At 40.7% G+C, this 24,539-nt stretch overlaps 1 protein-coding gene across 1 annotated transcript in view; it reads right to left on the reverse strand.

Moving 5' to 3' along the window:
* Nucleotides 1-24,539, reverse strand: part of ARHGEF17 (Rho guanine nucleotide exchange factor 17) — a 102,170-nt gene that overhangs the window by 13,952 nt on the left and 63,679 nt on the right. Inside the window, exons 7-16 of the mRNA XM_042459941.1 lie at nt 20,983-21,159; nt 20,281-20,331; nt 13,165-13,274; nt 10,447-10,532; nt 9,522-9,640; nt 7,484-7,697; nt 6,020-6,093; nt 4,685-4,878; nt 3,894-4,144; nt 695-944 (exon numbers count right to left, since the gene is read on the reverse strand). Of these exons, the coding sequence (XP_042315875.1) occupies nt 695-944; nt 3,894-4,144; nt 4,685-4,878; nt 6,020-6,093; nt 7,484-7,697; nt 9,522-9,640; nt 10,447-10,532; nt 13,165-13,274; nt 20,281-20,331; nt 20,983-21,159 (1,526 nt within the window). The remainder of the gene's footprint in view (nt 1-694; nt 945-3,893; nt 4,145-4,684; nt 4,879-6,019; nt 6,094-7,483; nt 7,698-9,521; nt 9,641-10,446; nt 10,533-13,164; nt 13,275-20,280; nt 20,332-20,982; nt 21,160-24,539) is intronic.

A 24,539-nucleotide genomic window follows, 5' to 3' on the forward strand; every position in this document is an offset into this window, starting at 1 on the left:
CAGTGGAGCTTCAAAAGCTTGAAACATGTATATTGTGCATGTTGGTTGTCCCGATAAAGGTATCACTGTTGAATGGATTTAGGATATTACACTGGTCTCTCCACATTTGCTGGGGTTAGGGGTGAAGGACCCCATGGATGTGGAAAAATCGCAAATAAAAAAAACATTATTCACCTAACAGAACACCTCTCTAGGAATTTCCAGGTCCTCCAGTGCAACTCTATGGTCACGAAGCTGATCCCAGAATAATCCTGGAGTACCTGCAAATACCTAGAGAAGTGTTTTCTCTAGTAATCTCTAAGTCCTCTGGCACAACTCTATGGTCAACTTAGAGATTGCTAGAGAGGATGTATCAATCAAGACTGCAAATAATCAGATCTGCAAAAGTCAAAGCTGCAAACGTGGAGGGCCAACTGTATTGTACTATTATATTGTTGTTGTTGTTGTAATTTGTTGTTGTTGCTAACCATCCTTGAGTTGATCTCGACTCATCCTTGAGTTGATCTCTTGAAGATTCATATTATAACTACTACCACTACTACTAGTTCCTCCTCTTTCTCTATTGCACTTTGCTATATGGCCAATATGGCTACCCCGGACATCTTTTTGCTAGTTACACAGGACACAAAAGTTATTCCACCAGTGCCCTTAGCCCCTGAGTCTGAAAATAAGCTAAGGCACAATTGTAACCTACCAGCCATCTTCCGTTCCCAACCACATGGAACTCTGATAAGCCTCAGGGTCTGTGTTCAACAGGTCTTCTAGGCTTCCCCTGGTGAATGACCCTCGACTTGACCGCCTCATAGCCCGGCCATCCATAGGGCTCTCGCTGTTCCGGTTCTGGGTGAAAGTAGAGGCCAGGGGAAGGAAAGCTGCCGCATCTTGCTCCTCTTCTGAGCTGGTTGTTTCAGCCGTCACGTCTTTAGAGCTTGGGATCTCTTCATCTGACAAAGGAAAGGTGACACACACAAAATGGATCAACAAGGTGCCTTCCAAAGACAAGACTTTCATTCAATGGTGGGCAGCTGTGGTATATTTGTATGTGCCTTTGAGTCAACTGTTAACTTATGGTGGCCCCATGAATTTTGTAGGGTTTTCTTGGGCAAAGAACTTGTAGAGGTGGTTTTGTCAGTATGTTCCTCTGAAATATAGGCTACCGCTCCTGGGATTCATTAGCAGTCTGATGTCTTTAGGGTATGTGTTATGTTATGTGTGTATGTGCCTTCAAGTTGTCTGTTAACTTATGACAACCTCATGAATTTTACAGAAATGCTCAGGTGTTTTGCCAGTTCCTTCCTCTGAAATATAGCCTACAGCACCTGGTATTCACTGACGGTCTCACATCCAAGTACTAAACATGCCTAACCCTGCTTAGCTTCCAAGATCAGATGGGATCTGGTGCATTAAGCCTCCTTTTTGCCCCCACGGTAAGCCACACTTGTGCATGTTCAGCCCCAAAGTGGCCTCATGAGAACTGGAAATGATGGGAAATGACGGAAAGTGACGGCAGGGATGTAGCCAGGATTTTAGGAAGGGGCAGGGGTCCAGACTAAGTACCACCATTATAATGGGCCTTGGGCATGGCAGTGCAGCAGTGTGCATCATTCATTATATCTAACGAAAGGGGAGGGGGTCCAGACCCCATGGACCTCCCCCCCGGCTAATTCCCTGGTTGTAGGGTTGATTTTCTACATTTTTCAACCAAGTTTTGGAACCTGGGCCTGGTATACAACTGGTTTTGTGATCTGGGTGACTTTTGAGGCCACTTTAGCAGCAAATGTTTGCAGAGGACCAGAAAAACAAAACAAAGCACGCTTTTTGAGAGAGGGCTGGAAGCTTGCAAAGGGAGGCTCTTTGTGCCCAGTAGTGTCACTTTCTCATGTTTCTCTCCAGTAAGCAATTCTGGGGCTGAAGGTTACCCAGTGGGTTTCTATGGCCAAGCAGGGAATTGAACTCTGATCTCCAAAGTCCTAGACCTATGCTCAAACCACTATGGCACAATGGTCCTCACATGGAATTATATGGCACCTTTATTATTTATCACTACATCAAAGTAAGCATTTAAATACTTATTTCCAAACAAATTTAAATCTGCATTTTCTCTTGGAATATGCCTTTGAATATCCATTTCCTCCCAAAAAAGTATTAAAGAAATATGCATTCTTGTACTTGTTTAAGCCAAAAACTGTATCGTGTGTTGTTCAGAGAAAAACAGTGCATGCAGTGTTGAAAAGCTAAGTTGTGATTCCTATGTAAGCATAGGAGATGTGAATCATATCAATTAATACAGCTACTAAGATGAAATGCTCAACGACACTCTAAATTTTTAGTAAGTGTCTGAAAGCAAAGCTATGGTAGATGGATTGTTAGTCTACAGCTAATCTAGAATTATCTAGGCAGCATTTTATCTGCTGCTGTTTTAAGAGGGTTGCTGTACTACTAAACACTCCTCTTTTCACTTCATGACAGTAGTCATTTTAATTGAAATCATGATAGTGTATTTTAGACTGCCTTTACTGTTGTATTGCATCTATTTGTGGTAGGCTGTACTTGCACACCCACTGGCTCCTTTTTGACAGCTTGTTCAGAAATAACGATAAAAGAAATACATTTGGTCACAGTCTTTCACTGCATATGGAAGGTGTCACATAATTCCACGTAAAATATAACACTGTTATTCTTAAATTGGTGAGCTGAGTAAGCAATGGCAGCTACTGAGCAAATGATCTCTAGGCATTTATAGCTTAGCAATAAATGTTAAGTTTCGTTTCTTAGGAACTAAAAGATAATTGCAGCATGTGTTTAAATATTTCTATCTTGTTTTCCCAAAAAACTTGCTCAGAGAAGCCGAAGACACAGTCTAAAAATGGCAGGTTAATACCATAAGGTCCTAGTATGGGGTGGACAAAATGTGGGTGGCATCATGGCAGAAAGAACAGAGGGAGTTGGTGCTTCTTTTAGGTTCTCCCAGGATGGACTAAGCTCTCGCCTTTCACCACTCTGCTTAGAGAAGAGGATGGTTCCTTTTTTCGATAAGAGTTAAAATTCAATACTTACATTGACCCATGGATAAGATGACCCAGGTTTTTTGGGGTCAATTTTTAAAATTTCTAATGTATAAGTCTAGAAATTTTTAGTATATGAATATATACAGTATTTGTTTAAATGGTTTTATGTGTTTTAATCTATGTTGTACTCCCATGTTGTACCTCGAGCCTTGGGGAGAGATGGGGAAGAAATAAAATGTAGAAGATTTACTTACCAGCACTTACCGTGGGGTAAGCACTGGTAAAATGCTGGTAAAACATTTAGGAAGTGCATGTATGTGAAAGCCTGATGCACTTCCTAAACGTCAGGGAATCATCCCTTCGCCTCCAGCATCCCTGAATCGTTTGGGGAGCACTCATTTCCCATTAATGACTGCTCCTTGCATGATTCAGGGACTCTGGAGGTGGGGGGACAATTCCCTGGCGTTTAGGAAGTGCATCAGGCTTTCACATACATGCACTTCCTAAACATTTTACCAGCGTTTTACCACCGCTTAGAGCACAGTAAGTGCTGGTATGAAAATCTTTGTATTGTTATTATTTATTATTTTACTGGTTGCTTGTTATTTTGAAATCTTGTAAACTGCCTTGGCTGCATCCGAACTGCAGAAATAATCCAGGTTGACACCACTTTAACTCAAAATCGTGGAATTCTGGAAATTATAGATTGTTGTGATACCAGAGCCTTCTGACAGAGGAGGCTAAATGTCTCACAAGATTACAGTTTCTAGAATCCCATGGCATTGAGCAATGGCAGTTCAAGTGATGTTAACTTGGATCATTTCTGCAGTGCAGATGCAGCCCTTGAGTCCTTGCCTAGTCCATAAAGCGACTGACTGAACTCACTTCCAAAGCTTGAGGAGATGGTGGAATGGCTGGCCTGGCTCTGGAGGGTTCCAGAAGGACTTGGCGAGGATTCGTCATCGGTGTCGTCACTGTCGAAGGGGACCAGTTCCCGGTTGGTGCTGTCCATCGGCTCTGAGAGCTCCAGAGAAGACCCAGAAATGGAGATATGCAAGCACTGCTGAGGTCCAGACTCCTCCAGTGTTGTGTGAACCGGTTCTGAGGATGGGCTGGTAAGAGATGTGGGACGTTCCCTGGGGGCAAAGTGAAAGAGGAGAAAGACATGAAGCAACTGTGGGGTCAAGTCCAGCAATAAAACAGAGACAAAAGCGGCAAGAGTAGGAGAAGGCCAGAACCGACAAGGTTGGGAATCCATAGATTTTGGACATAGGATGATTCAAACCATAAAACACACAGGGGAAGGATATCCCTAAGCAAGCATGGCATGGTGGTTTGAGTGTTGGTCTAAGACTCTGGATACCAGAGTTTGAATCCCCACTTGGCCATGGAAACCCACTGGATTACTTTGGGCAAGTCACCCACTCAGCCATCAGAAATCCCTGTGATAGGTTTGCCTTAGGATTCGTGTAAGTTGGAAACCAACTGAAGGCACACAACCGCAATTTACTCAAGTCTACATAACTGCCCATGTCTACTTTTTTAATATAAAGAAGTCTAGGCTCTTCCTGTCCCCATCCTGGCTACTGACCCAGGCACAAAATGGTTGTGCTAGGGATCTGTAGTCCAAAAAATAAAATAAAATAAATCAACTTTCCTAACTCTTCTCTTTTCACCTGTATGTTCTCTTGAGGCCCGGCACAGAGGCAATGCAGAGGATCCTAGCAGAGCAGACAGCGATGCAAGCTTCGACAATGGGCTCTTTCCTGATGCTGAGAAGGCAGACCTGTCCAACGTAGCCATCACTGTTACATACCCAGACCTCATAGGCATTCTCAGGGTTGCTGTGGCTGGGAGAGGCACAGGAGAACTGGAAGAGAGGGACAGGGCAAAGGGGTCAGGTTTTTGTAGTTTGGTGGGGCACCAGGCAAGGAAAGCTAAATATCTGACAAAACAACACATTCCAGAATTTCATAACCTTGAGTTAAGTGGTGTCAAACTGCTTTATTTTTGCCCTGTGGCTGCAGCCTTTGAAGAACCATTTCTAGGAGAATTTTTTTAAAAAGCAACTTAATATTGACCTGTTTCCTTAAAAAGAAGAAATACCATGAACCTTTACATGGGATAAATGGAAGATTCAAAGACCTAGCCATGTTAGTCTGGAAAATCAGGATGCAATGGGATCTTGCAGCACCTTTGAAACTAACTGAAAACAGAAGTTGGTAAGGTGTTGCAAGATTGCATGGAATATGTGATTATTTTACATTCATGGGATGAATTAACCTGTCTTTTCTTTAATACAAATATCACAAAATCTTTTTCTCCAACTACAGCGATTAGAACAGGTGCCTTATTATGCAAAGGGTTCTTGTAGCACCTTGGGGACTAACTGAAATAGAGTTAGTTTTCCCACTTTTATGGGAGTCTTGTGCCCCTAACCCCAGCGAATGTGAAGGGCCTACTGCACTTCCTCAGATGCATGGGGTGCAGTGGAAAACCCAGGGACAGATTTGTAAGGTGCTTTATAGACACTTGAGACTGGAACGAGAGTCAAAACTCTTAGGTTTAAACACCCACAAACAGCAGGCCAGGTCTAGCATATTGTTTAGGGAGAATATTGATCTGTTGGTAAAAACAGGCTTCATTTCAAGTGCAGTGAAGTTAAATGAACAACATTAAAGTGCATTGTGGGTTATTTTCTGCACATCTGGCAAGGAGAACACATGGCTTGTTTAATGCTGCACTGTGGAGTCACTGACTGAAAACAAAAAGCAGACTAAGCCTGCATCAGGCTTTGACATCACTTTAACTGTCATGGCTCCATCTTATGGAATCCTCGGATTTGGCATTTGTTGAAGCACCAGAGCTCTTTGACTGAGTCATCTTATAAAACCACAGTTCCCAGAATTTCATAGCACTGAGCCATGGCAGTTAAAGTGGTCCCAAAAATGCATTAATTCTGCAGTGCATATGCAGTCTATGTGCACTTCATTGGCAAAGTTGAGACCTACTTGCATTCCACTTCTTGTTTTCATGATGGGAATCGCCTTCAGGAACTCAGGATCCAGGCAATTTTTGTTAGAAGCTGGTTATGGAAATATAAAAAACAACAACAAAGAAGACTGTAGCATAGATAAATAAAAGTTGAGTCTCCCTTAACTGAAATGTTTGGGACTAAAAGTGTTTTGGATTTTTTAAAATTTTAGAATATTTGCACATACTGTACAAAATAGGAGATGGCACTCAAGTCTAAGGATGAAATTCATTTGTTTCCTATACACCTTATATGCATTGCCTGAAGGTAAATTTAGAAATAATATTTCAAATAATTTTGTGCACGAAACAAAGCTTGTGTACACTGAACCATCTCTGTCGGGGATGCTTTGATTTAGATTTCCTGCAAGGCAGAATGGGGTTGGACTGGATGGCCCTAGTGGTCTCTTCCAACTCTACGATTCTATGATTCTATCTGAGAGCAAAGATGTCACTATCTCAGCCACCCATGAAAACGGTTTTGGATTTTGGAGTGTTTTGGAATTCCAGATAAGGGAGACTCAACCTGTGTATGAAAACAGACTAAAATGTAATTGGCATCTGACTGTTTCATTTCTGTGGCAGCGGAGCTGTTGTACTGTCACAGATAGTTCACAAACCTTTTAATCAGCCATACTGCTGACAGCAATAGTATATTTAAAAGTAACACAATGAAAGCAAAAAGTGAATTCAACAGGGATTTACATTCTGCGGGGTTTTTTATCCACACTGCAGTGGTACCTATAAGGAAAAGCAAATTACACCTGACCAGTCCTTTCACAAAATGCCAGAGTCAAGACAGTTTTATATCTTTGGGTAAAACCCAAAATTGTAGAAAACCAGAAAACAGTAAGGAAAGATCATTGCCAGTTACACCTCTGTTTTCAAAGCCTAACAGTTGAAGGTCTCATTTTTGTATAGATAATATGAAGAAATATACCTGTACTTCAGCTGTACCAATTTAGATTGCAGATGAAAGGACGGAGATATAATCCAACATTCTTCCCTACAATGCCAGCAACTAAAAAACAAAGGGTGCATCTACACTTTAAAAAGAGTGCAGTTTAACACCACTTTAATTGCCATGGATCCAACCGACAGAATCCTGGGATTTGTAGTTTGCTATGAGGCACCAGCACTCTTTGGAAGAGAAGGCGAAAGACCTGGTTAAACTATTAATCCCAGGATTCCATAAGATAAAGCTACAGCACTTAAAATTGTGTCAAACTGTATTATTTCTACAGTGTAGATGCACCCTTTATCCAAGCCAGCAAGTTAGGAAGAAAGACAGACTGGTCTTCACCATGATATGCTACTTTTCTATATATAGAGATTTATATATTTATTTGTCTTGTAGGAAGAAGTACTCGAACCATGTGTCTGTCTGGAAAATACAGCATGTGATGAAGTGTCAAATGACATGATTCTCAAAACTGAGCTACCTAGTTTTTTCTTGGTGTCCTCAAAGGCTTGCTCAAAGCTGTGGCGCGCATCTGGATTGGGAAACTCAAAGATGTAGGACTCCGTGCCATCGGCCTTGGTGGCCGTCAGCTCCATCTTGTTAGGTGGGAAGGACATGGTGAAGGACAGGGACTGCTTCTCAGCCAGCTCACGGTGGATGGCCGCCATCAGGTCCTTGATAACGTCATCCAGGCTCTAAGGAGTATAAGGACAGATAAGTATTATTAATGGGAAGAATTACTGTCGGCCCTCCACAGCTGCAGCTTTGACTTTTGTGGTTTGATTATTTGCAAATTTGATAAACATATGCTCACTAGGAAACTCTAGGTCCTCCAGTTCAATTCTGCCAGATGTTGACCATACAGTTGCACTGGAGGACTTAGAGATTACTAGAGATAACACTTCTGAATGCATTTGTAGGTCCTCCAGTGTGATTCTATGGTTAACTTCTGGCAGATGTTGACCACAGAGTTGTGCTGGAGGACCTGGAAATTCCTAGAGAGGTGTTCTCTCCAGTTTTAAAAAAAATAGTATATTTTTATTTGTGGGTTTTCCACATTCACAGGGGTCCTGTCCCCAGCAAATGTGGAGGGCCCAATACAAAGTGTTAGTTATCATCTTTAAAGCCCTAAATGGCTTGGGCCCGAGTTACTTGAGGGAACACATCTCCCTACACAATCCGCTCCGCACTCTCAGAACATCTGGGAAGAAATCATTAGAGTATGTAAAAAACAGGTTAACAACAACTTCCCACAGAGCATTTTCTGCCATGGCCCCCAAGTTATGGAACAATTTGTCGGAAGAGATCCACCTTATTACCACCTTAGATGCCTTCAAGAAAGCACTTAAGATGGATCTCTTCCGGTGAGCCTATCCACCAAACCTATTGTAAAATATCTCGCCTCTGTTAGTACTGCATGTTTTTACAGGAAAAGTCAATTAATCGTATTGTGTTGATAATAATGCTATTGTTTTATTGTATGTAGCTGATATGATTTTATTGTTGAAATATTGATTACTGTAATCCCGCCTCGATCCACAGGGAGAGGCGGGAAATAGAAATAAAAATTATTATTATTATTATTATTATTATTATTACCACCATTTTCAATTTTATTTATATCTGGCCTTTCCCTCACCCCTGGGATTTCAGGAGAGTTACAAAATTTAAAATTCATACAAATAAAAGCTCACATCAGTAAAGACATATAAAAGGTAAATCACAAGTACAGGACAACTCTCCTGTCCCCAGGACTGGTACTCACGGTTTCACTTACCGATGTACAAAACAATATGTTCCTTCTAGGCATTTTACAGGTCCATGTAGAATCATGCTGGAGGATCTACAAATGCCCAGAGAAGTGTTTTCTCTAGTAATCTCTAGATGTTCCAGCACAACTCTATAGTCAATTTCCAGCAGAATTTCTCTGGAGGACCTTGAGATAACATATTAATCAAAACCACAAATAATCAAAGCCATGAAAGTCCAAGCTACAAATGTGGAGGGCCAGCTGTATAGACATCTTCTATACTTAAATTGATTTATTTATTCAAAGCCTGCAAGGGCTCCTGAAACAATGCGCAATAAAATAAATAAAAACATTCTTTAAAAACACACATAAAAGCCAATTTTTGAGACCACCTTTAAAAAGCAAAGGCCCCTGAGAATAGTAATACATCTTTAGTCAGTCAGAGGAGGCTCCACAGAGATGGAAGGAGCCTGGCTTCCTTTGGGAAGGAATTTCGCAGTCCAGGGAGAGCTACAGAGAAAGCTTTGTTTTGTATGCTCACCAGCCTAGCCTTTCAAGCTGGTGAGATATGTAACAGGGTCTCTGTTGAAGACCCCAAACTCTGGGCAGGTTCATACAAGAGGAGGTGGTCTCTTAGATATCCTGGCATTCAACGCTGCATTAATGAGATACATTAACAAGATGCATTAACGTTCTGCTGGTTTCAGTGATGTTGTACCTATTGCTTAGCTCTATACTCCTCTGGCCCTTGGATAAGGATTGTTCTTACCTGATGGGGGAAGCTGAGGGTCTCAGAAAGTTTGCTGACTTGACCAAGTGTGCTGAGGTCTTCATCCAACCGAGAGATGGCCTTCTGGATACTTTCACGGTTGGTGGGTTGAGAGGCCCCTACAACCAGAGAGAGATCGCATCAGATGAGACGAGGACGGTGGGATGCATCTACACTATGGAAATAAAGTGGTTTGACACTACTCTGGTGCCAGAATGAACCCAACGTCCATGCCAATCAGTGCTCCATTGGAAGGCTATTCCTCAATCAGGGTGCCACAGCTAAGAAGGCCCTGTCCCATGTTCTCATACAATTTTGTGAGACATTTAGCCTCTCTATCAGAGAGCTCTGGTACCACAACAAACTACAAATCCCAGGATTCTGGAAGATGAAGCCATGACAGTTAAAGCAGTGTCAAACTGCATTAATTCTGCAATGTGGCAGCAGCCCAGGTGTGCATTGACACTGTAGAAATATTGCAGTTTGACACCACTTTAACTGTCATGGTTCCACTCTACAGAATACTGCGATTTACCAGCACCCTTTGGTAGAGAAGGCTAAAGACCTTGTAAAACCACAAATCCTAGGATTCCACTGGATGGAGCTACAGCACGTAAAGTGGTGTCAAACTGGATCATTTCTACAGTGTAGATGCACCCACAGAAGGAGTGTTCTCCAACAAACCTCAGACAAACATATACAGGGAGAGGTGCTGCTTCATGTATCGAAGTCCAAAGACATTCAACTATGCAGACAACACCTTTCCAGGGTCCAGTTTTGGCTACAAATTGCCAAGGACGGTTTAGACAAGTCACCATTTGGAGTGGCATATATAAACCCTGTGATTCTAAACACTGGGGCCACTACACTTTGAATTAATGACAGTGAGCCAATAGGAACCACAACAATAGGAACAGTAACAAACCTTTCACAATGTCAACATCTTCCAGGGGCAACTTCCAGAGCAATTTGTACTTGCTGGCTGTGTCAATAACACTGGCGGCTGTGTAACTGGAGAGAGAGAGGAATAAAGAGAGAAAAATAAAAATGGAGACATTCCAAATTGCCATACTGAATCTGACCACTGAGTGGCCAGGTTGGCATACTGTATTTTGGAAGGGATAGATATGTGACTCCTTTCAACTTCCTTTTGTATCTTGCTTCCCCCCTCCTTTTTTTTTCTTGGCACAATTTATTGTGTGTCTCATTGTAAGATTTTAATAAATAATAATAATAAAATTTTTATTTTTACCCCGCCCTTCCAAAGATCAGGGCGGCTTACAGTGAAGTTAAAAACACAGTGCATACAATCAAAATACAAAAAATTAAAAACTGCAAAATACAAGAACTTACAGACAACAATAAAAACCCCAGCAGCCCAACCTCATGGCCACGGAAGAGGAGGGAGGCCCACAGGATATTTATTCGGGGAATGCCTGTTGGAATAGGAAGGTTTTGAGGTCCTTCCTAAATTGGGCCAGGGTGGTAGATGAGTGTTCTAGGTTTCTGACATGCTTTTTTACAAATACCTGCTTGCTAAAACTACTTTCCTGGTGGGATTGACTTAATATTTTGTTCTTACTTCTGAAAACCTATGCTTTGAGGATTACAAAATCCAGAACAACTCAGCTGGCAGTTGTAGTCCTGAAAAGTAACATTTTCAAGCTCAGGTCTGGTGTTGGGCTGCTGCTGTTATTCTACAACAGAGATGGTGAAGGTGAAGTCTGTGGGCTGCGTGAGCCATGCAGGGTTTCATTTTTGTGGCCTCCAAAGCCCTCTGACAAAAATGAATGAATGAACAAATAAAAAAATGGGAGAGGATTTTTGTCCTAAAAACACCAGAATTGTCTTACAAATGAGGCCTGTACATACCTTGTACAGTGGGTCCTTGATATCCACTGGGGTTTGGTTCCAGGACCCCGCCATGAATATCAAAATCCATTCAATGCAGTGACGTAGTGAAAAGGTGTCTCTTATACCAAATAGCAAAATCAAAGTTTGCTTTTTGGAATTTCTATCATTTTGGAATCTTTTTCAACCTGTTCATGGTTGAATGCATGGAAATGGAAAGCCGACTGTACTCCTTCCATCAGCCAGAAATCAACAAAAACTGTAACTGACGTAATTTGTCTGTGCAGACCATCCAATAAAACCAGAGGGAGCTAACCAATAATCTTTAATTCAGAGACATAGCCATGTTAGTCTGGAATATCAGTATGCAAAGGGATCTTGCAGCACCTTTGAGATTAATACTCCATGCATCTAAGAAAATAGACTCAATGCTAGGGAATCCTGGGGAATTGTAGTTTTGTGGGACACTGAGCCTTCTCTGTCAGAGAGCTCTGGGGCCACAATAAACCACAATTCCCAGGATTCCCTAGCACTCAGCCAGGGCAGTTAAAGCAGTCTCAAACTGGATTATGTCTGCAGTGTGTTTTGGACCATAGTCTCATAAAGGCTGCAAGATCTCTTTGCATACTGATAATCTTTAAGCAAGACATCAGAGCATAAACTTGCAATACTATTTACTCAAAGCAACAGGTTCAGATGCAAAATGATCACTGCTCTGTTGGCTGCTGTGTGCCCATGGCAATTGAGCAAGCAAGCATGCAGGGGCAGTATGCCATCTTACCCGCTGGCTGAATTCACAAGGCCGCATTTAACACAATTCTCCCCTGTAGGAGAGATGGATGTGCCTATGCTTTTTGACATGCCTTTGAATATGAGTGTCTTTGTGTGAAAAGCGATGATCAAGCCGAAGGCAATGGCGTTGTGTCTTTCCACAGAGACACCCACCAATCTCATCATTCCTGGGCCAAAGACAGAATGTCGAAAGCCAATCTGGAGCTGAACTGAGATCCCTGGCCAGAATCCACTCTGTGACTTATGCCAGAGTAAGCACTTGTTTGGACAATGCACAAGTCATCATCTAGCATTTCCTTGCTTTATTTCCTCCTCCAGCTGCACAATGGTAGTCAGAAAACATACAGTTGCAGCTCTGTCCCCAAACCAAACAACCACTAACTGGCTACAGGTGTGCATCTGGGTTGTCTTCAAAATGCTGTTGTGCAAATGGAGAAAAGAAAGGAATGCTAAGGGATCTTGTAGTACCATTGAGACCGAGAGAAAGAAACTCTTGGCTTCTGAGGTGGGCCCTCAAGTTGTTTCCATCTATGGCAACCCTAAGGCGACCCTATCATGGGGTTTTCTTGGCAATACTTGTCCAGAGGAGGTTTGCCACTGCCTTCCCTTTCTCCTCTGGTAAAAAATTTGCCAATGAAACCCTGGGGCAGGGTTGCCTTAGGGTCACCATAAGTCAAAAATAACTTGATAGTACACAACTACAAATCTTCATTCCTGGAATTCCTGGCTGGTCACTGCTGAGTGGAGGCTGTTGGAATAGTGGTCTCATGTAACAAGGTAATTCATAGCATGCATGTGCCAAAGCCCATGGTTACCATTTGATAACTTGAGGTAACTGTAGTTGTGGAAAAAAATGCAAAAATATATGTAAATGTATCATCTCAGCAACCATTAGGTGAATGCAAGGGCAGGGCAGATTGTAGGTGAGGAAGAACAGAGGTGGCATCTCCAAACTGTCCCCATTGTGCCCCATCATTTTGTTTTGGAACTGTTCACTTACAGACTCATGGAACTTCTTCGCAGAGACCCTGACTTGCGCTTCAAAGTGGTGCAAACCAGAAGATCTGTGAAGAGGAAAAGAGAGCGGTCCTTCTTTCCACCAACAGCCTTCTGTAATGAGAAAGAGAAACCATTCAGGAGATATCTATTGAGTCAGGTACCAATACCTTTTGGCTTCTGGACCAAGCAGATTTCTTTCATATGACAGAATGGCACCTGATCTATACTTGGAGGGAATTAAAGCTTGTATGTGTTCAGATGGAATGAATAAATAAAAAATGGATGGATGGATGGATGGATGGATGGATGGATGGATCTATCTATCTATCTATCTATCTATCTATCTATCTATCTATCTAATCATCTTCCTCTGGAGATGACTTCTGTACCTTCAACTGGGTGCTGGAAGAGTGTTATATGTATATCATGGACTGCCAAAAAGACAAATGAAGAGGTCTAGAGCAAATCATGCCTGAACTCTCCCTGAAGCCAAGACAACTAAACTGAAGCTGTTGTACTTTGGACGTATCATGACACAATGTGACACATTGAAAATTAGGTCAGTGCTGGGTAAAGTGGAAGGCAGTAGAAAACAGGGTGATTGCACAACAAGTGAACTGATTCGATTGAGTAAGCCACATCCCTGAGTTTGCAAGATCCAAGCAGAGTAAGTGATAATGGGGGTCTGTCAATCATAGGATCACTCTAGTCTAAGCCAAAGTCTATTTGACAGTATGCGCAGAGATCTTGTAGGACCTTTGAGACTAACTGAAAGAAAGAAGTTGGCAGCATGAGCTTTCGTAGACTTACGTCTACTTCCTCAGATGCACTTGGACACTGTATAACAACAACAGAGAAGAGAGGATTTCAGCTTGTTACCTAATTGCATGGCAAACAACTCCGGCTGAAATTCCCTCATCTGCACAACCATTAAGGGTACAGGAGTGGTCTCCAGTTTTCAATTTGGCAACCCTCCCTCTTGTGACCTTTCTTGCCGCCTTGCAGATGTTTGTTGGCATTCCGTAGCTGACAAGTTTCCCTTCAGCGTACTTGTAAATAGAAACTCAGCAAACTTGTAAACAGAAGCCACACTACTGGTTCTCCCCCAATGATAATTCTGATCAGGGAATTAGTAAGGCAGATATTAAACCTTTGTCTCTCTCCCCTCCAGCCATTATTCTGACCAAATTCAGAACCCTGTACAAGTGAGATCCATTACAAATTTCTTGCATAATGCCTCGTTTGCTTCCCAGCCGCTGGGGAGGTGTGCATGCCAGTGAGCACCACTGGTTCATTACCCCATTGTATAATTAAAGCAATAAAGCTTCCTAATCACCGTAGGGAGTATGTTTTAAAAGCCCAAATTAAGCAGACTTAATTCTACCAAGAATCCAATGCAACTGATAGGGAAAGGGAGCGTTAGCGGACTGCATACTTAAAAACTACAGTGTGAATCATTTTCAACAGTGGTCTCCCATTAATCGAGACTTTTGCTACCCACTGTAGCAACACCAAGCTAAAGGATATATCCACAGAGCAAAATTATAGCAGTATGAACCACCCTTTAATTGTCATGGAACCATCCTATGGAAACCTGAGAGTAACAGTGTGGTGAAGTTTATTTATTTATTTACTGGACAGAGGTTAAGAACCAGATAAATATAATAATAGGGATAGAGATACAATTAAGCAAAGAAAACTGCTTAACTCTCAATTTAGGGGAATTAAGATTGAATAGTAATCAAAGATATGTAATAAAATGATTTCTAAAAGCTGCTCATGCAGTGATTGCTTATGGATGGAAAAACAAATCAAACTGGAATAAGTCTTGCTTGTCTAAATATATAAAAGAATACATATTATTTGATTTCCTTAGGGAAAGAAGACTTAAATATATTGGGGAAAGTAATAAAGAATCATGGAAAGATAAATTGGAAATTGTGATTAAGAAAGTGGAAGGTAAAATGGGGTATGAAGAAGTAAAAAATATAATTAATGATATTTTCCACATCTCCGATAATGATTGTTAACTTGGTTGGAATATATTTCCCTCAATGCTGTTTTTGGGAGGAGGGAGAAGGGAGAAAAGTATATTATGAAATGTGGATTGTATAATAAATGTTATGAACTGTGTAATAAAAATTAATTTGAGGAGAAAATATTATCTGTTTTCTTTGAATTCTTTTAGAAGCTTTATATTCTCTAGTAGATTTGCCTGAACAAATGCCTTCTGCATTAATGGTCTCTGGAATAGACGTCATGAAACCACAAATCCCAGGATTGTCCCTGGGATGAAGTCATGGTGGTCAAAGTGGTATCAAAGTGTAATGCAGTGGTTCCTTGGTATCTGCTGGAGTTTGGTTCCAAGAATACCAAAATCCAAGACCCATTATATACAATGGGGAATAAAATGGTGTCCCTTATATAAAATGGCAAAATCAAGGCTTGGTTTTTGGATTTACTTTTAAACATATATTTTCAAGCCATGGATGGTTGAATCCATGAATGCAGAAGGCCAACTGTAATTGTATTGTGCAGACGGACCCAAAAGGGACTTTGCAGGCCACTGAAGAGAGGTAGCCCTCCAGTATATGGCCTGAATCTAACCAGAACTGACCCATTGAGTCAGTGGGATTTATCTATGCATTCATTCACTGTTCAACAATTGGGTCCCTGGATCTACTTTATTTAGGGCTAGGGCTAGTAATAGGTGCGCCTGTGTGGCGCAGTGTTGGACTATGACTCTGGAAACCAGGGTTTGATTCCCAGCTCGGCCATGAAATCCGCTGGGTGACTTGGGCAAGTCACACGCTCTCAGCCTCAGGGGAAGACAACGGCAAACCTCCTCTGAACAAATCTTGCCAAGAAAACCCCTTGAGGTCTCCATAAGTCAGGAATGACTTTAAGTCACAACAACAGCAACAACACAGTAATAGGATCCAGGGTTATTTTTGTTCCTGTTTCTGAACATGCCATCTCAACTCAACTGTTTGTACAATCTATATTTCCTGTAATTTAGCTATAAAGCGATGGGGATGGCTGTTCTTGGTTGCACAAATAGCTAGCATGAACCAAATGAGGGCTTTTGTGTGAAAATAACCTATTTATATGGATCCCCTGATCCTAGGTTGCCATAGCAATGCCCGGAAGTGCAGGCTTGGCTGAGCGAATTCTGATTGCTTATCTTCCATTTCGGCACACGGGGAGCTGCTGCCCAAAAGGCTTTTGGGTTACTTTCACATTTTGGCAGTGATGATGGTAATGGTGGGAAGCAACTGCTTGTTTATTGGATTCATAGAGAAAGAAACCAAAGGGACTAAAGGCACAATTAAAGGAAGGAAGGGAGTTCTTTGTCAGAATGGCCCATATTCTACACTGACAAAAGCTGAAATCTGCATTCATTGTCTCAGCCACCCAAGGTGGACAATTTTGGATTTTGGTGTATTTTGGAGAGAGACTCAACCTGTAGCTGTGTGAATGCCTTTATTTGTCAGGAATACACACACACACACACACACACACACACACACACACACACACACAGAGTTATCCCTCCCATTTGTGGGGAATCCATTTCAGACCCCCCTCCGTAAATCCAGAAAAAAGCAAATATTCGAGTCCCCATTGGTTACAATGGGAGCGCACTCCTGCGCACATGTTCCTCCCACTTGTCGTCCATGAAAGAACAAGATCGCAGACTCCAAGTCCACAAACAGGGAGGGATGAGTGTATATACACACAGTATGAAAGCAATATGATTCCTACTCACACCACAGGGGCTTATCGCACAAAGGCAGTAATGGAACAGCAGCAAGCATGAGAGCCTCATGACAAGTTTTGCCCATCAATGAAAAGGTGTGCTACAGGAATAAATGGAATGCAAGGCAGGAGCAGGACGGACATGACATTGTGTGATAAGTACCAACCTGACTTATCACACTTTTTAGCTTTGTGTGCTAATGTCCAGAATTTCAATGTCATCTCTCAAATTACACAAAATTGTATTAAGGAAAGAATAAATAAGAAATATTGGCAGATTTGCATAATTGGCAAGGATTGCAAAATTCAGCTTTTCTCAGCATAGAATATGGAACACTCTGGCATAGAACTTATTTCCTTCCTTCCTTCCTTCCTTCCTTTAATAGCACAGCTGCAAGTACCCCTGTTCAGAAGACACATTTAGAGCATTATTTATTTAAAAGCATTTATCTAAGGCTTCTCTGACCGCCACTTTCCTTGCAATGATGCATAATAGATAACAACATTTAAAACATTAAATGAAATAAAATACTTAAAACAGACTAAAACTCCTTAAAGATACCTTACTTTATATAGTCATGTATAAGTCTAGAAATTTAGGTCAAAAAATTGACCCAGAAAACCTGAGTCGATTTATCCACGGATCAGTGTAAGTACTGTATCTTAACTCTTACTTAAAAGAAGGAACCATCTCCTGGTGAATCTATCCTGGAAGCACTGAGCCCTTCTACTCTCTCATCCATCCAGTCTTAAGAGTGAGCACAAAGAGTTATATCCTCTGGAATTTTGTAAGTTCTTTGACATTGATTTGCTTCATCCTTTAGATCCTTTGCTATATGCCCCTAAAATTAACCCCCAACTTATCCATGGAACATAGCATAATCCATAATTTTGGCTACAAAACCTGCTCTTGGCTTATACATGAGGTTGACTTAGAGTCGAGTACACGCAATAAATGTATGGGAAACTAGATGCAACTAGAATACACAAACGAAATGGCTCAATGTTGTGGAATTCTGGGATTTGTAGTTTCATGAGATATTTAGCCTTCTCTGTCAGAATGCTTTGATACCACAACAAACCACAAATCCCTGGATTCCATCGCATTGAGCCATGACAGTTAAAGCCATGCCAAACTGCATTATTTCTGCAGTGCAGGTTAGACCCAGGATGCATCTATACTGCAGAAATAATGCAGCTTGATGTCACTTTAACTGCCATGGCTCCACTCTAACCAATCCTGGGATTGCTAGTTTTGTGAGGCACCAGCACTCTTTGGCAGAGAAAGCAAAATACCTTGTGAAACTACAAATCCCAGGATTCTATAGGACAGTGATGTAGCAGTTAAAGTGATGTCACATTGCATTATTTCTATAGTGTAGATGCACTGTGAGATAACTAGACTTAACTGAGCTTTAACCATACTTTAGGCTGGTACAGATGATTAAGATTAAGGCTGTTGAGGATAACAGCTTTAACCATGCTAAAAGTTACATATATGCCAATCAAGCCATGGTCAGTGCTAGGTTAACTACAGAGTTATAGCAGAGTTATACTGTTGGTTCCTAATCTCATGTATTGTTTTGGGTGTCTCTGGGTACAAAGGTGACTTAAAATAGTATAAAATATAACCAAATTAGAGTCAACATGGCATAGTGGTTTCAGTGTTGGACTATGACTTTGGAGACCAGGCTATGATTTCTGACTCGGCCATGAAACCCATTGAGTGAACTTGGACAAATCACATGCTCTCAGCCTAAGGGGCAGAAAAATCTCCTGTGAACAAATCTTGCCACGAAAAACCTATGATACTTTCGTGTTAGGGTTGCCATAATTCAGAAATGACTTGAAGGAATACAACAACAACAATAACACACTTCCCATCTCAAACAGAATTTAAAACCATTTGATGCTGATGTTTGATACGAGGGAGAGGAACTGTCACCTCTCTCTCTATGGAATATGCATACATCCTTTCATTTTAAATGTGCCAACTGGAATAAAAGATTGAAATATACCGCTAGTAATGATTTAAGGGAAAATTATTATAAACTACAATATTGTTGGTATTTAACACCAACCAAATTAGCAAAAATTTACAAAGGATTCGATGCACATTGTTGGAAAGTGGCAAAACTCTAAGATCATTATTTCACTTATGGTGGAATTGCGAATATGCTAGCAAATTTTGGAAACAAATCCATAGTTGGATACAGAAAATCTTAGATTAGAAATTCAGAATGGAACCAGAGCTTTATTTGCTGAAAATGGTAATGGACAAATCTTTAGAAAAAAAAATATGGGAAACTGCTTTTCTATTTGATTATAGCTGCGAGGCTAATTGATGCATCCAATTGGAGAAACAAAGAACAGATTGATTTTGATAAATGGTGGTGAAAACTTTTAGATATTTCAGAAATGGATAAATTAACGTGCCTAACATGCGGTTACTCATGGGAAACAAGTAAGAGAATATGGAAACCACTGACTGGTTTTCTATATGGTGAAAAAATATTGATCTGGCTTTAGATTAAAAACTTAAAATAATATAATATTATAAAATTGTTATACAGTATTTAAGAAATAGGCATAGTCTACCTTGCTATACTTTTTTACTGTATTTTATTATTTTGTGCTTCCCAGGAAATTTAAATGTTGATTTATTAAGAACTCTTGAGGTATCAGTAAATAAAGAAAGAAACACTGATTATATATTCTCCTTCTCTTTTTCAAACGATATATAGTATACCAAAGATGGGGGAAGAGACTGGAGGGGAAACAGTTAACATGATACTTTTCTGTGTAACAAAATAGTATTTAGAGATATAGATGTGTCTGTCTAGAAGTTAAAGTATTAATAGATCAGATTGTTATTTTGTATTTCTATAATACCAAACTTTAGAAGCTGCAAGTAAGCTGCAACAAATTTACATGTGTATCATCATGTAAAGAAAGTAAATATCAGAAGCTCAGGAAGTATGATTTTATGTATAACGATGTCGGTTTAGGTTTATATGTAAATGTTTTTTTGTATGGTAGGTTGTTTTTTCTTTTTTTCCTCTCTTGCTTGTTTCATTTTGTTTTGTTTGTTTTTTTCCTTCTTTTAATTTTTCACCCTTTTCAATGACTATGCTGTAGATTATATGTTGTAGATATATGTTGATGTTCTTTTAACAGAAATTCAATAAAGATTAATAATAATAATAATAAAAACAAATGTGCCAATTAATCAGAAGTTCTGCTTGATGTACAACCAAAACTTTGGTCTATTGCATTAATCCTCAGTCTCTACAGATGTGCCAACTCTCTGCCAACTGCAATGACTGAGATGTCCCATCTGAGAACAACTAGTCCTTACCACTTCCACCACCATCTCCTGGCGCAGGAATCTCCGGAGTGGTGCTTGGAGCTGGAAAGAGAGAAGACAATGTGCCAATTAGAGAGTTTGCCAAGTGCTTAAGTGAGATTGTACCACTCAAAACCATAACAGAGTAGACTAGATGGGACTTTGGTTTGCAACCTCAATACTAGAGGGAGCATCTCATCCTATACATTCCTACCTGAATATCTGTGATCCTATCCAAAATAAATAAAATGTCCTGTTCTCTTTTCCTGTACAGTAGTTCGATTCCATTGCTCCAGGTCCTAGTACCCAGATTGTTGGGGGCAATTGGCTTACATATTGTATATTGCTTAGGGAGTGTTCACTGGTAAGTGGTATAGAAATGTACTTGCTACTGCTCTTGCTAGTCCCTGGAGCCGTGGAAAACAAGCTTGTTCCTTCTTTGATATGACATCCCTTCAAAAACTTAAACATGACTATCATGTCCCCTCTTAACCTTTTTTTCACCAGGCTAAACATTCTCAGCTCCCTAAGCCACTCCTCATAGAGATTTATTGGTTCTAGACCTTTCACCATTTTGGTTGCTGGCTCACATTTTGAGATCTTATGGGAAGTCCCTTCTCTCTGTCCCACAACCTTAACAGGTACATCTGGTGGGAACAGAAAAATGCAGGTGTTGAATGTCACACACTCCCAGGTATTTTTGCAAAAACCTACATCTTCCATTCCCTCGATGTGGGACTCGATCTCTTGCACGATCCGGGCATTCCTCTCCACCTCTTCCGCACTCTTCATCCCTTTGTTGATCCTCTCGGCCACTTGCTTGATGTTCCTCTGGGCTTCTAACAAGAATGGGTGGTCAGGATGTTCCTCTGGGGTATGTTTCAGAAGGTCCTGGTGGGAGAAAGAAAAAAGAACCAGCAATAATGTGAATGCCATAGGTTCACAGAAAGAGAATTAAATGGGAACCATATTTTGGATATAGTGGATGCTTCCCATATGTGTGGGATCTGTTCCAGACCCCTTCGAGTAAAGGGAAAAATATGTACACTCAAGCCCCATTTAAAACAAAGGGCATGTGCTCCCATGCGTGGTGGGTGCATACGCCATCGTTTTAAACGGGGCTTTCCTTCCGAATAAGGTTAAAACTGTGTATGGAGTTGAAATGGCACATTGGGAAAAATGTAGACAGAGGGATTACAACATGTATTATTATTATTATTATTATTATTATTATTATTATTATTATTAACCTTTATTTATAAAGCGCTGTAAATTTACACAGCGCTGTACATACAATCTTTTTAATTGGACGGTTCCCTGCCCTCAGGCTTACAATCTAGAAAGACATGACACAGAAGGAGAAGGGAGTGGTGGTGGGGAAGGGGCATCTCTAGTAGGATAATACATATAAAATACATAGCAATATGTACTATGTTATAGCTTAAGGGGAACATTTTATAAAATGATGTATAGATGATATTTCCCAGGATGGGAGGGTAGAAAGTTCAATTTTAGTTAGATTGTTATATGTACAGTTGGCCCTTGGAACCTGGGAGGATCCCCCCCGTCAGTTCCAAATATCACACATATTCAAGCCCCATAGGCTTGAATGGGGCGCATGCCGCATTGCCGTTAATGGCAGTCGCCTCTCTGCGGATTTTCAAGTCCACAGATCTCAAGTCCACAGATATTGAGGGGCGACTGTAGTTTTTTGGTTTAGGCTAGATTGATTTAATACATGCTGAGTTTAGGTTTTGAGATTATTAGATTTTTAAAGATTATTTTAAGATTGCTATGTTTATTTGATTGTGTATTTTGTTTTCAAGTAGTGTTGTGTTTAGTTGTTTTGCTGCTGTTTCTTTTTTAATTTTGCATGTTACGATTTAAAATGTAATAAATATAATAAAAACTCTCAGTTTTTATCCTCTTTAGGTGTATCTGCTGAGTGTATGTTCTCTCAGTTTACTGAGCAAAGACTATAAACTGTGCTTTTAGACTACAGAAAGCTGGTAGAGAGAGGTTACCAAATAAATAAGCCAAGCATCTGTTCTCCTGGGGAAATAGTTTGTGTGTCAAATGCTATATCTCAAGGGAAATGTGCTACAAGACTTCTAAAGTTGGAGCAGACTTTTGTTGATATAAGGCAACAACACCAAGCTGAATATTTCTCTTGCAGATACATCTGCAAACCAACATCTTCCCTTGAAGAAGGTCTGAAGACAAGCATAAATACTGAATCATGCAAAACTAAAGCAGGCCAGTCTTAGTCCACTTCTGCAGAGGGTGGACAACATTGACAGGCTGGATGCAACCCCCGCCACTCATTTTTGTGGTGCTCAGATCCCTCTCCCTGAAAAACAATGGAGCACTGTTTCTCCTCTAAACCAGGGTGCAGGTCTGGGATCCATGTAGCCCTCCAAATGTTGTTGGACTGAAATTCCTAGGACTCCTTGCTTCTGCCTGTCCCTGTTAAGGTGGCTGGGTGTTGCAGTCCAACAACATCTGGAGGCCAGCATGAGTCTCACTTCTGTTTTGAGGTATGAAAGTCAACACCTGCTCATTTCTGGCTTGGGGAGGAAAATGCAAATCCTACCAGCTACAACAATATTACTGAAAATGGCACCAACAGTTGCATAACTTTGTAGGAACTGGCCAATGGATTAATATAAAACAAACCAAGTTTGGGTAATGTTAAAGCACCACCAATTTGATTTGTTTCTGAAAGCGGCTGGGTGGTTTGTTTTATATCAAACCATTGGTCCTACAAAGCTGTACAATTACAGTCATCCATGGATTCTTTGATTCATGCATCCACAGCCTGAAAATACTCCAAAAATGTATAAATTCAAAAAAGCAAATTTTGATTTGCCATTTTATAAAAGGGTCACCATATTACTATTCAATGGGACTTGAACATCCATAGATTTTGGTGTCTATGGAGGGTCCTGCAACCAAAACCCAGTAGATACCAAGGGCCACTGTATTGGAATCATTTCAATAATATAAAAATAAAATCATACCAATTAGGCTTTTTGGTGTGTATCACTGAAACTTATTGAATAAATTAATTTTTAATACAGATATTGTCTCTTTCTCTGGACATTACATACCACAGTACATTTAGAGTATTCCCATTTTGGAGTATTTGTTTCCAAGGTTTTTTTTGCTAAGGGGTTAGAATCACAGAATCATAGAATAGTAGAGTTGGAAGAGACCACTAGGGCCATCCAGTCCAACCCCCTTCTGCCATGCAGGAAATCACAATCAAAGCATCCCTGACAGATGGCCAACCAGCCTCTGTTTAAAAACCTCCAAGGAAGGAGACTCTATCACCCTCCGAGGGAGTGCATTCCACTATCGAACAGCCCTTACTGTCAGGAAGTTCCTCCTAATGTTCAGGTGGAATCTCTTTTCCTGTAGCTTACATCCATTGTTCCGGGTCCTGTTCTCTGGAGCAGCAGAAAACAAGCTTGCACCCTCCTCAACATGACATCCCTTCAAATATTTAAACAGGGCTATCATATCACCTCTTAACCTTCTCTTCTCCAGGCTAAACATCCCCAGCTCCCTAAGTCGTTCCTCACAGGACATGGTTTCCAGACCCTTCACCATTTTAGTCACTCTCCTCTGGACATGCTCCAGTTTCTCAACATCCTTTCTGAATTGTGGCGCTCAGAACTGGACACAATATTCTAGGTGGGGCCTGAGCAAAGCAGAATACAGTGGCACTATTACTTCTTTTGATCTAGACACTATACTTAACCCTATACTGGTTAGGGTTGCCAAAGTCAAAATTGATGTGACTCCATTGCCTTTAATGGATGTTTAGAAAAGGGCATTTCAGCAGATGTTGCTTGTTACCTGGCTATCTGACAAGCAAGTCCTGATGAAAATTCCTCTTCTACATATCCATTAAAGGTATCACTGAATAGCAAAGTCAGGATTATCCATGCCACTTTATTTCCAGTTTTTATGCATGGCTGTGAAAGCTGCACAGTGAAGAAAGTGGATAGGGAGAGAATAAACTAATTTGAAAAGTGATGCTGGAGGAGATATCCCAAAGAGAAATAAATGAGTCCTAAAGCAAATCAAGCCTGAACTCTAGAAGCCAAGATTCATCAGAAAAGGCAATGATGCTTGAGAAGGTAGAAGGCACTAGGAAAACAGGAAGACCGCATTACAAGTGGATAGACAAAATCAAGGAACCCACAACCCTGAGTCCTGAGCAGGGCTGTTTATAATAGAATGACTTAGGTCTAATCTGAACTGCT

Source organism: Sceloporus undulatus, chromosome 3 (assembly GCF_019175285.1).
Source record: "Sceloporus undulatus isolate JIND9_A2432 ecotype Alabama chromosome 3, SceUnd_v1.1, whole genome shotgun sequence".
In the NCBI taxonomy this organism is placed as follows: domain Eukaryota; kingdom Metazoa; phylum Chordata; class Lepidosauria; order Squamata; family Phrynosomatidae; genus Sceloporus; species Sceloporus undulatus.